This window comes from Spea bombifrons, chromosome 4 (assembly GCF_027358695.1).
Source record: "Spea bombifrons isolate aSpeBom1 chromosome 4, aSpeBom1.2.pri, whole genome shotgun sequence".
Taxonomy (NCBI): Eukaryota; Metazoa; Chordata; class Amphibia; order Anura; family Pelobatidae; genus Spea; species Spea bombifrons.
The window spans coordinates 88813837-88828874 of NC_071090.1; the positions used below are offsets into that span (position 1 = coordinate 88813837).

At 39.3% G+C, this 15038-nt stretch overlaps 1 protein-coding gene across 1 annotated transcript in view; it reads left to right on the forward strand.

Moving 5' to 3' along the window:
- The window catches only part of LOC128491855 (synaptic vesicle glycoprotein 2B-like), a 31804-nt gene extending 17363 nt beyond the window's left edge, over window positions 1–14441 (forward strand). Inside the window, exons 6-13 of the mRNA XM_053464208.1 lie at window positions 2337–2426; window positions 6532–6642; window positions 6880–6968; window positions 7059–7223; window positions 11593–11726; window positions 12490–12690; window positions 13639–13798; window positions 14209–14441. Coding sequence (XP_053320183.1) covers window positions 2337–2426; window positions 6532–6642; window positions 6880–6968; window positions 7059–7223; window positions 11593–11726; window positions 12490–12690; window positions 13639–13798; window positions 14209–14392 — 1134 coding nt within the window. The 3' untranslated portion in view covers window positions 14393–14441. The remainder of the gene's footprint in view (window positions 1–2336; window positions 2427–6531; window positions 6643–6879; window positions 6969–7058; window positions 7224–11592; window positions 11727–12489; window positions 12691–13638; window positions 13799–14208) is intronic.
- Window positions 14442–15038: the final 597 nt, after the last annotated feature.

Sequence of the window (15038 nt, forward strand, 5' to 3'; positions counted from 1 at the left end):
ACCAATTATAGAACTACACTTTGCCAAACTTTGTAATAGTATTTTTTTTTTATTTTTTTTCCACACAAATTGTACTTTAGTTATAGATATACAGGTTCTGGTATATGCCACTGTCAAACAACACCCCAATGTGTGTTCAGGAACATCTCCTGAGTGCAGTGATACCCGACATGCATGGGTTTGTCGGGTTGTTTGAGATTTAAAATGCCACATTTGGGAAGTGCGCTTTTTTTCTCCATTTTGGTCAGTCTGTACCTATGCCCTATCTTTGAGCTTGGCCACTCCAATTTACCCCATCAGCCATTTTTTTTATATATTAGACACCCCTTGGGTATTTGAAGTGCTTTTATTTTAACTCTTTGTTGAGATTTTTGAGAAATTTTAGCACTTGCTCAAAATAATAAACTTTATTTTTTTATTTTATTTAATTTTTTTAATACTTTTTTTATATTTTTTTTACACATTTTGCAATGTACTGGATGGTTCATCTAGTGACATCACTGCATAATTATTTTTAAATGTTAGCACATTTTTTTTTTTTTTTTTTTGCATTTTTTATTTTATTTTTTTTTTTTTTTGAATATTTTACTAATCACATAGTGATTAGAAATCTGGGTTCCATTGACTTGCATGATTGAATGCAGTACCTGTATTCAACCTGCAAGTGGAGCCAGAGTTCTCTAGAGGGTCTGGAGACCGTCTAGCTAACTCTATCATCTTTATTGTTTATTTTCCCGGGCCGCCGCCATCTTTCTTGATGGCGAAGATCACCGGCAGCTGCGGCTGTGACCGCTCTCCGGAGCGGTCACAGCCCATCCAAAGGTAAGTGTTTGGTGTCGCTGGATGCCTCCTGATCGAGGCATTCCAGCGACACCATTTAAGTTTAGGAGGCGATCGTCGATCGCCTCCTAAACGCTTTTAAAACGGGCGTCCGCCGCCATACAATGTATGGCGGCTGTTGACGCCCCGGGGAGGGGCCAGACATGGCCCCCGATGCCCATCTCGGCGTTACTAAATGCCTCGACATCGAGGCATTACAGTAACGCCGTTTAAGCGAAGAAAGTGATCGTTGATCACTTTCTAAGCTTATTTTATTTTATGACGGTTCAGGACCGTCAAAGGTCATTTAGCGACCTTCATGTCATGACGGTCCTGAACCGGCAAAGGTCGCGAAGGGGTTAATGGAAAATGTTCAAACTGGACCCAGGTATTCAGTGGAGTACCTCAGGGGTCTGTCCTGGGCCCTCTTCTTTTTCATTTGTTATTAATGTTTGATGAAGACACAACATTAGGTAGGATAATACAGAATAACTTTGATGTTGTTTCTCTACAGGAGTATTTAGAAAGAGTGGGAGACTGGGCAGGCAAATGGTAAATTAAGTTCCATACAGACAGAGTTATGTATTATAGGAAAAATAATAATCCAACATAAATGGTATCTTTCTTGAAAAAACTACCAAGAAGAAGCATTTAGGAATAATAGTAGAGAACAGGCTTAACAACAATTCACAATGCTAGTCAGCAGCTGCAAAGGCTAATAAGAAATTGGCATGTATACAACAGAGTATTCATTCACAGGAGGAACATATCAGTGGTAAGACCTTTCATTAAATATGCAGCTTTATTCAGGGCAACTGTCATTTAAAAGGACATTATGGAGCTAGCTACAAAATTCCAAAATTAATAAGGGGATTGGAAGATCTTAGTTTTGAAGAGAAACTAAAAAGGTTTTAGAGGGAGTATTCTAACGTTGTATAAATACGTGTGAAGCCATATAAAGATGTCTCCAGTGACCTATTCATTAACAGAAATGTACAAAGAGCAAGAGGTAATCCTCTGAGACTGAGAGTGAATATTTCAGACAATAAAGGAAGGGGTTCTTTACAGTAAGGGCAATAAAGGTATGGAATTGACTGTTAAGACTATCAAATACAATGGATGCCTGCATAAATCATTTATAGAGTAATATAGTATATAGTAATATTTAAACCTTAAATAATAAATATTCATATTTGCTTTTTTGCCTTCTTTTGGATCAGAAGCAGGAAGGATAGGTAGAAGGGTTGAACCTTATTAGAAACTATAGGAACTATATTAGTCCAATCCAAGCCATACAAGAACAGTCCTAAAGTCAGCAGTGAAATTGAAGCATACAGCGAGTGAAATGTCAAGTGAGGAATAAAGTGGTTGCCTTTCATTTTACAGTAGGTTTAAGTGTTCAAGTGCCACAGCTATCTCCAACATGTTATAATCAATATTACAAAGGCACTTGTAATTAACAGCAAGATGTGTGGTTCAGATATAACAGTAGCATTTTTATTTGGACCAATATACAGATGGGTAAGCATGATGAAGCTTGGATGATACTCAAGAAGATTCATGATACCAACATGCGGGCAAAAGGAGAACCAGAAAAAGTCTTCACAGTAAGTACTTTATTTCACCGTCACATCTACTGGTAACCTAAGAGCATGGTCTGCTATATTTTCATTGTTTTAGCAGATTGTATTTAATTAACTTTCTTCAAACCAGTTTTGCAACAACTTAATATTGCCTCTTTGTGCTGTAGTATGTTGTTTTTTTGTGTGGGCATCATATATATATATATTCCGTTCTCACCCTATTGGGAATTTGAGGGTTCTGCAAGGTATCTTAGCTGTTCCTAGCAATGAACTCTTCTGGACGGAGTGTTCTGATGTGGTTCCTGGAATCTTAGGAGTCACAGCTCGAGTGCTCATATGATCACTGGAACCACTTTGGCCTTCACTCTCCCCATCTTCTCAAGTTCTTCTTTCAGGTCCTAGTAGTTCTCCAGGATCTCCTACTTCTTCTTCCTGATGTTGCTGTCACTTGGCACTGATGTCTTATGGTCCTTGTCTACCACTACAATGTCAGGTTGATTGGCCAGTAACTGTTTGTCCGTCTGGATCTAGAAGCTCCACGGGATCTTAGCCTTGCTATTATCCACAAGCTTCTGTGGAATCACCTATTTGCACTTGGGAGGGTTTAGCCCATGTTCCATGCAGATGTTCCTGTACACAATTCCAGCTACCTGGTTGTGCTGTTCAGTGTACGCTGTTCCTGTGAGCATCTTACACCCACCACTATGCGTTGGACTGTCTCAGAAGCCTCTCTACACAGTCTGCACCTTGGGTCCTATCTGGTGCGGTAGATGCCTGTCTCAATGGATCTAGTGCTTAGTGCTTGCTCTTGTGCTGCTATTATCAATGCCTCAGTGCTGTTTTTGAGTCACTGCCTCAGTGCTGTCTTGTTCAGCCACTGGTATGATTTACCTATGTCAGCAACCTCAGCTATTTTCTGATGGTACATCACATGCAGGGTCTTGGCGTGACATGGTATTTCCTCTACTTAATCTTCCTTCCACATCTCTTGCTGGTTCAGGCATTCTCTCAGCAGCTCATGTTTGAGTGCCACCTTACTGATGTACTCTCAGACACACTGGGTTTCATCCATGACAGTGGTGTTGAGACTTACCAGACCCTGCCCACCTTCTTTTCAGGGGTTTACAGTCTCTGAGAGGTGGAAACATCTGTACATTGTGAGGAGCTTCCAGGACTTCACATCGGCAGCTTCCATGTCCTCCTTTGGCCAGCTCACTAGGCTGGCAGGGTATCTGATGACTGGCAGAGTGAATGTGGTGATGGCAAGAATCTTGTTCTTATAATTGAGTTGGCTCTTTAGGATCTACCTTATCCTTTGATGTTACTTGAATGTTGCTTCCATCCTTGCCTCCTTATCGTGGTCCCCATTTGACTGTTGGATGCCAAGGTAATTGTAGCTGGTCTGTATGATTCATATGCACTCTGCTGGTGGTTTCATCCCATCAGTCTTAAGTATCTTCCATCTTTTTACTACAACATGTTGAGTGTAAATTCGTGTCAGGTTGATGTCTTCCATGTAGATGAGGTGGCTGTTGGTAGTTCCACTCTTGAACCGTATCCAGTCCTTGTGATTTGCTGGCTGAGGGGGTTCAAGACTATAGAGAACAGCAGGCGGGACAATGCATCACCTTGGTATTTGCTGCACTTGATGGTCATTGGGGAATTGTGCTAGCTGTCATGAGTTGGCTTCCAGTGTTATCTTCCAGACTCAAATTGAGTTGTTGATGAAGGTCCTTAGTGTCCCTTTGACTTTGTATTCACAAAGTGTCCCTTTGACCAGGCATTCACAGATTAATGTGTGTGGAATTAAGTTGTAGGCTTTCTTGTAGTCAATTCAGACTGTGCTCAGGTTAAAACTCTTCCAAATGGGGCGCACATCCACATAGGGGAAACAGAGATTTTTGAAAAAAATAGTGTGACTCTGTATGCAAATGAGGCTTAGCAGTATTGCAAGTAAGTAGTGCACTCACATTTCCAAGGACATAAATGCGCTCATCATAAAATATTCTTTAATTCTTTGTAGCTAAAAAATATAAAAACACAGCAGCAATGGCACAGTATCACTTGGTCATGTGGATAAGGTAAAATATTGCACTTACAACAGAAGAAATGTACAAAAGCGTGTACAAGGTAATCAGCTTTTAAACCAGGCACAGGAAAGTCCACCGTCCAGCAGCAAGAACTTCCCAATATATCCCTCTCTCTCAACGCGTTTCACCGGACAACCGGCTTCCTCAGGAGATGAATCAGGATTTTCTTTTGCAGCTTGCCCGAAGATCTAACATAGACCACCTTCCTTATGACTCAACAAATCCAGAGGGGTCACGTTAGTCTGTGTAGAATTTGAGTCTTGGGTGACTGCTCTGTCCATGGGCAACTGGTGCTTGGAGCCTCTGGTGTTGTTCTCATTAGCCTTCTGAGCTGTGCTTATGTATTGGCCCATATGGTCCTGTAGCTTGGTGGCTATGATGCCTGATAGGACTTTCCATGTTGTGGGGAGGCAGGTTATTGGACGGTAGTTGGAGGATGTTGTCTTTCATAATCAGCGCTGTCCTTACTTGTGTGTCCTTCCCAGTCTGGGTGGGAGCCTGTTGCTAGCAGGTGCACTGCCAGGTGTTGACATACTGCTGTCAGTTTCTTCAGCCAGCAGGTATGGTCATGTCAGGGTCCGAGCCCCGGACCATGACAAGGCCACCAGATCCCGCGACGTATCCCCCGAGTGGAGCTCAGTGCTCATTTACTGTCCCAAGTGTAGCGCCCACTTGTGAATTTCTTCTGTCTACAGTTACCGATCCTGGCTATTCCATTGACCTTGCTGCCTTCTATTGTCCCGACCCTGGTCTACTTAATGGCTTTCCCCATCTCCTGTGTACCGACCTTGGCTTTGTTATTTGACCACGCTGCTCTCCGTGAGCCTGAACCTGGCTTGTATACTGGACTATGCTACTCTCTGTAAACCTGAACCCGGCTTGTTTACTGGTCTACGCTGCTCTCCGTTTACCAAACCCAGCTCCGTATACGGTCCTCACTGCTTTCAGTTCCTGTTGCATCTCGCCTGGTGTGTTTTTTCTGCATACTGGACTCCTCTCTCTCCCCAAGCCTTACAGGTCATTTCTGGGCCAGGTGCTGTCCAGCTGTTCATTTTATTGATGCTGCTTCTAACACAACAACTTTGAGGACAAAATGTTCACTTGCTGCCTAATATATCCCACCAACTGACAGGTGCCATGATAAAAAGATTATCAGTGTTATTCACTTCACCTGTCAGTGGTCTTGGCTGATTGCTGTATATGATCACTATGATAATATATTTGACACAAATAAATGACCTATTAGGATATTTCTGGATTGGGACCCTTTGAAAGAACTCATTAGAGCTGACATTACTGTAACATATGATATGACTACTAAGCAAAGTAGTTGCTTATGAAAGTTGTTATGAAGAACATTCCCTAGAGTGGGCTACACCTTAGGGCACCTCCAATGTTCAAATATTAACATGCTGAAAATCACTACCGACTGGCTGGCAATAGAGTTAAGGATATGACAATGCTGGATGAAAAACACCCCTTGAGCTTCTTGTTTCCGAGCAAACTTTATTTAACTTCAATTAATCAAACCAAAAGCACATACCAGAGTAAATGCATTGTGTAGCACTTGCATATGTTTGGATGACTGCCTCTGTTTCCCTTCTGAGTAAAAATGTGTTTCACATTCTGTGTCTAGTTGGGAAATCCATCCCTATGCCCTGTTGTCTTAGCACTGACAAATTTCACTGACATGCTAGAACAAGGCAGGTGGCGTCCCAAGTTCACGGTACAACTTGCTACTTGGGCTGACCCTAGGATTCTAAAGCAATTTTCACAAAAAATAAATATGGTTAACTTTAAAACAGTACATTTAATAAAATAAATAAAAAAAACAGCACAAACAATAGCAGTTTTCATGGCTTGATTACATTTTATCTCATATGCAATGCTTCCCTTAAATGTATTTGTTACTTTAAAAGTTTAAGAATAACCTTTTCCTTAAACAATCATACTTGATGGCACAAAAAACAGACATAGAAAAAATGTGTAACACAGATTGGGCATAAATAAGTGGATCCTTTTTATTTTCATTTGAACAGGTTTCCCATATCAAGACACCAAAACAAATGGATGAATTTATAGAAATTCAGAGTTCCACTGGAACATGGTTTCAGCGTTGGTTTGTCAGGATCATGACTCTCGTTAAGCAGGTAGAGTAACACATGCTAATCATTATCAGAAAAGCTGTTGGGCAAATTATTCTCTTCTGTGGGTCATACAAACATTGGCATTTATTTGGCCTGTAATGAAACCTTGACCATAAAGTTCATTTATGACCCTAGATTTGGTAAAAAATCCAAAACTGCTTCCTAATGTAAACCAAGTATACTTTTGCTTGCAATGTCCTGTAAACAGATTGATACAATTTCCATCTCTTTTCTTTTTAGGTATGGGAGAACATGTTGTTTTGTTTCACTGGACAGTTTCGGAGGAACACTGTATTTTTGGCTGTGGTTTGGTTTACAATGTCATTAAGGTAACCCGATTTACCTTTTTTGTAAGTATTAATGTTTCCACTTATGTTACAGGCAAAATAATGATACAAGTTGTCTCTTGTTCTTAACAGTTACTATGGTCTTACTGTGTGGTTCCCCGATACAATCCGTTACCTACAAGACGAGGCTTATGCAAGCAAGGTGAAAATATTTCACGGTGAAAAAGTAAATAACTTTGAATTTAACTTCACTCTGGAGAATCAAATACACAAGGATGGAACTTATGAAAATGACAAGTAGGTGAACTTCAACTTCAGAAAAACAGTGTTCTACTCAGATTTAGTTTTACAAGAAGACTTTATACTTGGGTAAAAAAGGCATTTTAGAATTTGCTCTATGGGTATACCTTAAACTTAACATTGGCAGGATCATGACAGGTCAAAGTTTGTGTCTAAACTACCCCTTTTTAGGGGTGCTTTGGGTGGCAAAGAGGTTTGTGTCCCCTCTGCTCCTATTATACCCATATCATTGATAAACGTTTCTTATAAAGCCTTTTAATTAATGTATTCATCCTTTTTAATATATATGTATGCTTTTATGTAATATGGATTTTTATTGTTGACATCTGGTCCTTGGGCTGCAGAATTTTCCACAAACATTCCATGCCGGCTAAGAAATGCATTTCTCCCGCATTGATATATTTGCGAAATCTCAGCAATACACCAAGTATTGGTGTATTACCAAGTATACTGCTGGTTGTAATACAAAAATATACAGAGTGCCTACCCTATAGTCACAGATAATATTTTTTTATTACCGTATTTGCCTGAATATAGGCAGCACTTTTTCCCCCTGCTTTAAGTCTTTAAAGTGGGGGTACGGCCTATATTCGGGGCCTAGCGCAGGAATGCGCAATTCGTATCGCCCAACGACTGGGACATGCAGTTCCGGGAGCTGGGAAGGCAAGGGAGGTTGTCTAAGCGCATCGTGCAGACGTTCACCGGCTGCGGCGATGTGCATAGACAACCGCCGCTGCTGGCACATCTGCTCGATGTGCTTTAACAATATCCTTTGCCGGGATCCCTTGTGAATTAAAAATGTCCCCTAATTTTCAGCCGAACGGAAGGAAGGGCAGGAAACAAAATTCATTGCCTGAAAACGAATGGGCATAAGACTAACTGAAAAAATTGGTTTTTGGCCCATTTGCACTAGTCTACAAATGATTTATGATTTTTTTTATTTTCTAAAATAGTGGAGTACTTTAGTACCATATAGTTCGAAATAGTTGGTTATATTTTTTAATCATCAAAAGAAAAATACAAAATAACATTGTCCGACCTGTATAAATAAACACAAAAATTCCCCCAAGGAATATTACTCACAGAGGAGGGAGCATGACATGCGCACATAGCATCAAGGGTCAAACATATAGTAAAAAAAAACTTACAGGTGAAGAACTAATGGATACATATTTATTCTTGTAAAACAAAAAAATACATAAAATGCAATGCTCACAAAGTGGAGCGGTGAGCAGACTTTTCATAGCCTCACAAACATAGCCAGAAAAAGTAGTAGTATAATAGTCCCTTCAGATTTCTCAAAAGCCGCTGGTAACCCTCTGTAGGCTGTGCTGTTACTCCTCTTCCTTGATGTAATCACCAACACGTTTCGCCTGCCAATCAGGCTTCTACAAAGCGCTGACATGCATAGTATTCATTCTCTCTCTCCCATGATATTTCTTATATAATGATTATATCATTATATTATGTAAAGTATAGGCATCAGAATAAAAGAACCTTTGAAACTGCAGGTGAAATCTCCTTATTCTGAAAAGAAGACTGACTGTAAGAAGGTGCATGCTTTTGGACCGGCTCTTCTGGGGGTCTGATCCAGGCTGCCATTATTATTTGGATTCCGATTTATATATTTGTAGATCAGGAATCCGAGCGGGCAGCAGCAAATACAAAATGACACAAGTGTCACTGATGCTAAAATAGCAATCCATTTCACATCCAGTTCATTTTGGCTGTTCTTTGGAGGTGTGCTTGGTACCCTCTTCAACTTGCCGTAATCATCATGCCGATTAGCAGGCAGAGGAGCAGGACAGACTTCTGCAACCAGCAGAAATACGAACAAAACTACCAGCTTCATCTTCCTTCTTCTATCAATCCAACAAAGTGGTGGCCTGAGCCTGTGTCCTGCACACATACACCCAGCTTGCTTTTATTGCTTCACAGAGCTATGAGGTAACAACTGCTGTTAAAGCTGTAATCTTTGCAACTTAGCAGACATGCACAAAATATACTGTTTATTTTTTATAATATAATTTGGTGTTTGTTTTGTAACTACTTATAGGATTTTGAATGCATTCATCAGTATAATATTACAGCAGATTCAAAGAAGGCATATAAAAGTAATGATGCAACCGCAACATGGTGGGAATATAGTGAAGGCCCCAGTTAGTGTGAAGCATGCTTCTATCACCACGGCTACCAATAAGTTGTTCCTGCTGAATTGGTTTATGTGGTGATAAGGTAATTTTCCAAACTTTACACAATTATTTGGGAAGGTGACAAGGAAATGGACATCATGTAGCATTACTAAATTCGTCAACTAAACAGGCTGTAATTTGCGCTCTGTTTGTCAATCAGTGGCATTGTGAGATATTTAATTTAAAGCTTATATACCGTTGTATAAAGTGTATATAGAGTGGGGACAGTATATATAGAGGCTATGGATACTATGCACGTCAGCACATTGAACAGGCCTGATTGGCAGCCGAAACACGTGAGTGTGATTACAGCGATTATCCAGAAACTGGAGGAGTAACCGAAACACGTCCAAGACATTACAAGCCCCGTTTACTAATTCATTTCTGGCTATGTTTGTGAGCCTCTGAAAGGTGTGCTTACCACTCCAACTTGTAAGCCTTACATTTTCATTTTTTTGTTTAGGAATAATAAATATATATCTTATTTTGGATAAGAGTGTTCTTCACCTGCAAACTTTTTACTATATGTTTGATATGTATGTTATATTGGTCACCCTATATTGATTATTTATTTTTACAATTTGTACGTTAACAATCCTCCTTGCCGGCACTTCCCACGGCGGAAGTGCCGGCAGCGGAAGTTGTATAAACGTATTGCGTAGATGTCCCCCGCCGGCCTGTCAAGACCCCGGGGAGTCTGCACTGGTAAGTCGGGGGGGGGGGGCACATCTTGGGGGCAGAGTGGCAGCATATCTCGTGGGAGGGCACATCTTGGGGGCAGAGTGGCAGCATATATCGGGGGGGCACATCTTGGGGGCAGAGTGGCAGCATATCTTGGGGGAGGGCAGAGTGGCAGCATATCTCGGGGGTGGGCATAGTGGCAGCATATCTATTCCACTAAGTGTTTTTTTTTATTAAGAAAATGTTTTCTTTAAAAAAGCACCTAACTTTTAGGGTGCAGACTATTTTCGGGTGCGGCCTATAATCAAGCCAATACAGTAATTATCCAACAGCGACACCTGGTGGAGAGTAGCAGAAAGTTAAAATTAAGCATTTGATTACAAAAGAAGCTAAATAAAAAAAAAAGTAAAGGTTTCATTTGCAGGGGCTTAATTATATCAAAATATACTATGAGTCAGTGGGATAATCATGTACAACGCAGAAAGCACAATAACTGGATCCATAAATTAACTAAAATATGTATTGATCAATAAATAACTTAACACACACAGACTTTTGGATAGAAAAGGCTGTGATATTTTATTGGGAATAACAGTTAGTAAGCATATATTAACCTATCATTACCAGTTTACATTAACATAAATAAATGATTCACCGGAACCAACCATACTAAAAAAACAAATTACCCCAGTCAACTATCTGTTGAGGACTCCTGCCATCCAATAAAATGACCACAACATAAAATAATAATTAATTAGGGGGAGAGCATACCTTACTCCCCTCTTTTGCGGCTTATAGCTCTTGACTTGGTCAGTCAAGAGTCCGTCTCTGCACCCTTATTAAAAAATCACCTTGTTTTGCTGCTGTGCTGCCAATACTCAACATCCTACCTGTGAGATGACCTCTAATCTGCCCAGTACCTTAATGTTACTGCTTGGGTGCAGGACTAACACTGTGCCCCGTTCCTAATCTGCCTGTCCCACAGTGGCATAGCCTCTAATTCGCCCAGCACATTAATTTTACTGCTCAGTTGCTCCTAATCTGCTTGTTCCCTAAACACTGCACCTATAAAAAGCCACAAGGTGATTCTGGTGACTTTCACCTACTGGACCTACTGGGGATGGTGCCAGAAGTTCGAAGCATAGTGAATAATATTTTTTGAATGGAGGTAGAAAAACATACACCTTTCACTGTAACTTGTAGGGTTGTACCCAATTCCTCGAAACTATAAAAAGTAAGTGAAATGAACTAGTCAATTTTATTAGAGAGACCCCTGCTTTATATTTTAGAGACCCATTGTGCAGTTAGCAATTTCTTCAGGGATCCATATTGCTCATCTGTGCTCCTTGTACTTTGGATGGCTCTTGTTCTCAATCCTACTGAAAAAAACCAAAACAAGAACCAGATACTTCCAGAAATAATTTGTTCAACCAGCATTTCTGATGACATTTTGAAATGGCATTTTTAGATAATGATATAAAATTATTTTTCAGGTTTGTCAAGATGAAACTTAAATACGTCACATTTGAAGACTCAACCTTTAATGAATGCTATTTTGAAGACGTGACTTCCAGTGGCACTTACTTTAAAAACTGTGTCATAGAGTCTACCGTTTTTTATAACACAGGTAACCAAACGAGGCATTTCCAACGTTATTCTGAAAAAAAAATGCCTTCTAGTTTAATCTGACATTTGAATAAAACAACTTTGAACTAAATATAATAATTATACTTTTTTACAATGTCTTCAACAAGTTCCATTATAAATGTATTGAAACCTGTGGGGTTTCAACTTTGATCGCGGTAGCTATGGCCAAGAATAATCATGTAAGATTTTCTCATAGACATATGTGTTTCGAGCACCACTATTTATGGCATAAGATCATTGGAAGCAATAGTAAATAATACAGCTGATTAAGATTGAAGTAACATTTTTCCATTTGATGTTACCATTTACCAATTACAACGTTTATGCCATTCCCTCAAAATAAAATAAAACGAATGTTATAAAGTACAACTTTTTTTTGCCAAATTGTACAATTTAATATACATACTACACATATGCCATTATGATGAGGATAAGCAGTTCTTCTTTATCGGGCAATATGTATATACCTTTGGAGAAGCCATCTTACTTTCTGGCCCTGAAGATTAGCATGTTTATTCCTCCATATTAAGTAATTCCTTCCCTATGCTGGAAGCTGATGGGTCTTGGCATCGGTAGAAAGTGGGGATGAAAAAGAAGGTTTCCTAAAAGGAAAATAATTTGATACCATCTGCCCATGTGCTTTCAGCCAAATATTTCCAAAGGAATTCCATTAATTAAAAAATAAGTTATGTTATCGTATGGGACATTTGCTAATTAACATTTGTTACGGTGTCTTCTTTCAGATCTCTACAAGGACAAGTTTATTGACTGCACATTTATAAACAGCTCCTTCTATAGTGAGAAAAAGGGATGCCACATCGACTTTGAAGAAGATAACGATTTCCTAATTTACCTGGTCAGTTTTCTTGGTAGTTTATCGGTGTTACCTGGTAATATCATCTCAGCTCTTCTTATGGATAAAATTGGAAGGATACGAATGATTGGTAAGTACAACTGTTTCTTTGTAACTGAATAAAGTGAATCATTTCAAATGATGTTTAAAACTACAGAAACATGATTTTCAGCATCCTGATTGTCTGTCTGTGGTAAGTTTTTATTTTGTCTTTTAATGTAATATCCTCTCAGGTGCCAGAGGGAGACGTGTCTGTATCTATATGACTTTTCGTTTGACACTAGTTTATTTGAATCAGCGCGGCCAACGTTTCTGACCACCTCCAGTCCTTTCTCAAGATATATATATATTATGGCAAACCACTACTAAGACTGAAGTGGTGTCTGGGATTTTACTATAAGTGTATAGTCTTCTAGGGTAGGAATATACGCTTGTTTTTTTTAGCATTTACATAAACAAAATAAACAAATAATAAAACAAATCTTTACCAATTTAAATAAATGTGATTGTCTCAAAGGCGGTCTGGCAGTGTCTTTCACCTGCTCTGCTCACAAATTACTCCTCCGGGTCTAGGGTTAGCCTGCTCTTTATAGCCCTTAATAAGCCCTAATCAATTAACTGGACTTTTCATTACACAAACACCCTGTTAGTGGGATGGAGAACGGGTCCAGCCTAGTCTTCTAGATACGCCACCCCAGGACCCAAAATACAGAGAGGGGCCGTACTTTCCCCCTATACAGTGCAGGAACTGTAACACTCAGGGTCCGAAATACACACCGTTTAGGACCACACCTCTCACTCTGTCACCGTATATCTATATCTATATCTATATATATATATATAGATATATATGCTGTTTCACTATTTTTCTTTGATAGTTTAATGTCTCATTGAAGACCATTTTATGATGGGTTGAAACATATAGGAATATAAGACATTTGGTATTGTAAAACATGATAATACCTGTGGGCCTAGGTATGTATTTTCATACCATCTGTTAAAACCGCATAGTTACTGTTCTTCTGTGCCCTGTTTGTAGCTGGGTCCATGCTGATATCGGCGGTTTGCTGCTTCTTCCTGTTTTTTGGTAACAGCGAGTCAGCGATGATTGGCTGGCAGTGCCTCTTTTGTGGTACCAGTATTGCTGCATGGAATGCCTTGGATGTAATCACTGTTGAGCTGTACCCCACAAATAAAAGGTAACATACCCAGTTATTTTGATGTCTCTATTATATTGCAATATTATATTGTAAAATTCTATTGCAAACAATATGCTCAAAGCTGGACTGGGATGAAATATAGTCCTGGGTATTTAAATCACACCAGCCCATAGGTAAAGTGGTTGAATGCTCCAATTGAAAAAATAGTCCCTCAGTCCAATAGTTCCTGGGCATTTGCTCTATATGACCTATGGCCAGTTTAAGCAGGTAAACTTGAAGGGTTAGTCAGGAACACAACACTGTTTGGTTATCTGCCTGTGGATACATTTTGCTTCTTCTTTGTGATATGTTTATTTCAACCACTTCGTAGCTTCTCTTTGACATATACCATATACCAAGTAGGGGAGCAGACCTGTATTAAAACATTTTTTTAAATATTTCTTCCACAGAGCAACTGCCTTTGGAATCTTGAATGGTCTCTGCAAGTTAGCTGCTATCTTTGGAAACTCAATTTTTGCTTCATTTGTTGGGATCACAAAGGTGGTCCCTATTCTTCTTGCATCCACTGCTCTTGTAGGAGGAGGCCTTTTATCCCTTCGTCTGCCTGAGACTCGAGAACTGGTCCTCATGTGAAAAACTGGAATGGTCATTGACATTTACTATGTGTGGATTTCTTGCAATGAACAGGTGACCTGTTGGTACTCATTGACAGAGAATGACCTCTGGCTAGAGCCAAGTGATTCATACCAACTACTAAAGTATTCACAAAAAATACATATTTGTGAGGATGAAATTTAGAAAGTACACCATCCCCATATAAAGTATCATAATGTTGGTATTCTCCTGAGCAACATATTAGCAGAAAATAGGAGAAAAAAAATGGACAACAGTGTGTTTCATCAAACAGGACCACATCACTCCAACAGCTAAAACTCTATGGCATGATCCCATTCTTAAAAAAAAAAATGATACTATTTGCAATTAGCTAAATGTCATCTGTGAACTAATTCCTCATTCTCTGGATTGTGGCAAAAATACAAATGCTTAATAATTAAATTATCAATCACCTTATCCTTATGAAGTAGATCAATTTAGGGTGTACTTTTTTCCAATAAGATTTAAACATGTCAGCCGAATACTCTGTTAAGCATAGTTTCAAAATCTTATGTTAACATAACCAAGAATTTATCTAAGATTTCTTCTAAGATTATTTTGTTTTCTTCTAAGATTTACATCCCAGACACCCCCATAAATATGTTATTTTGATACTGGAATTGGA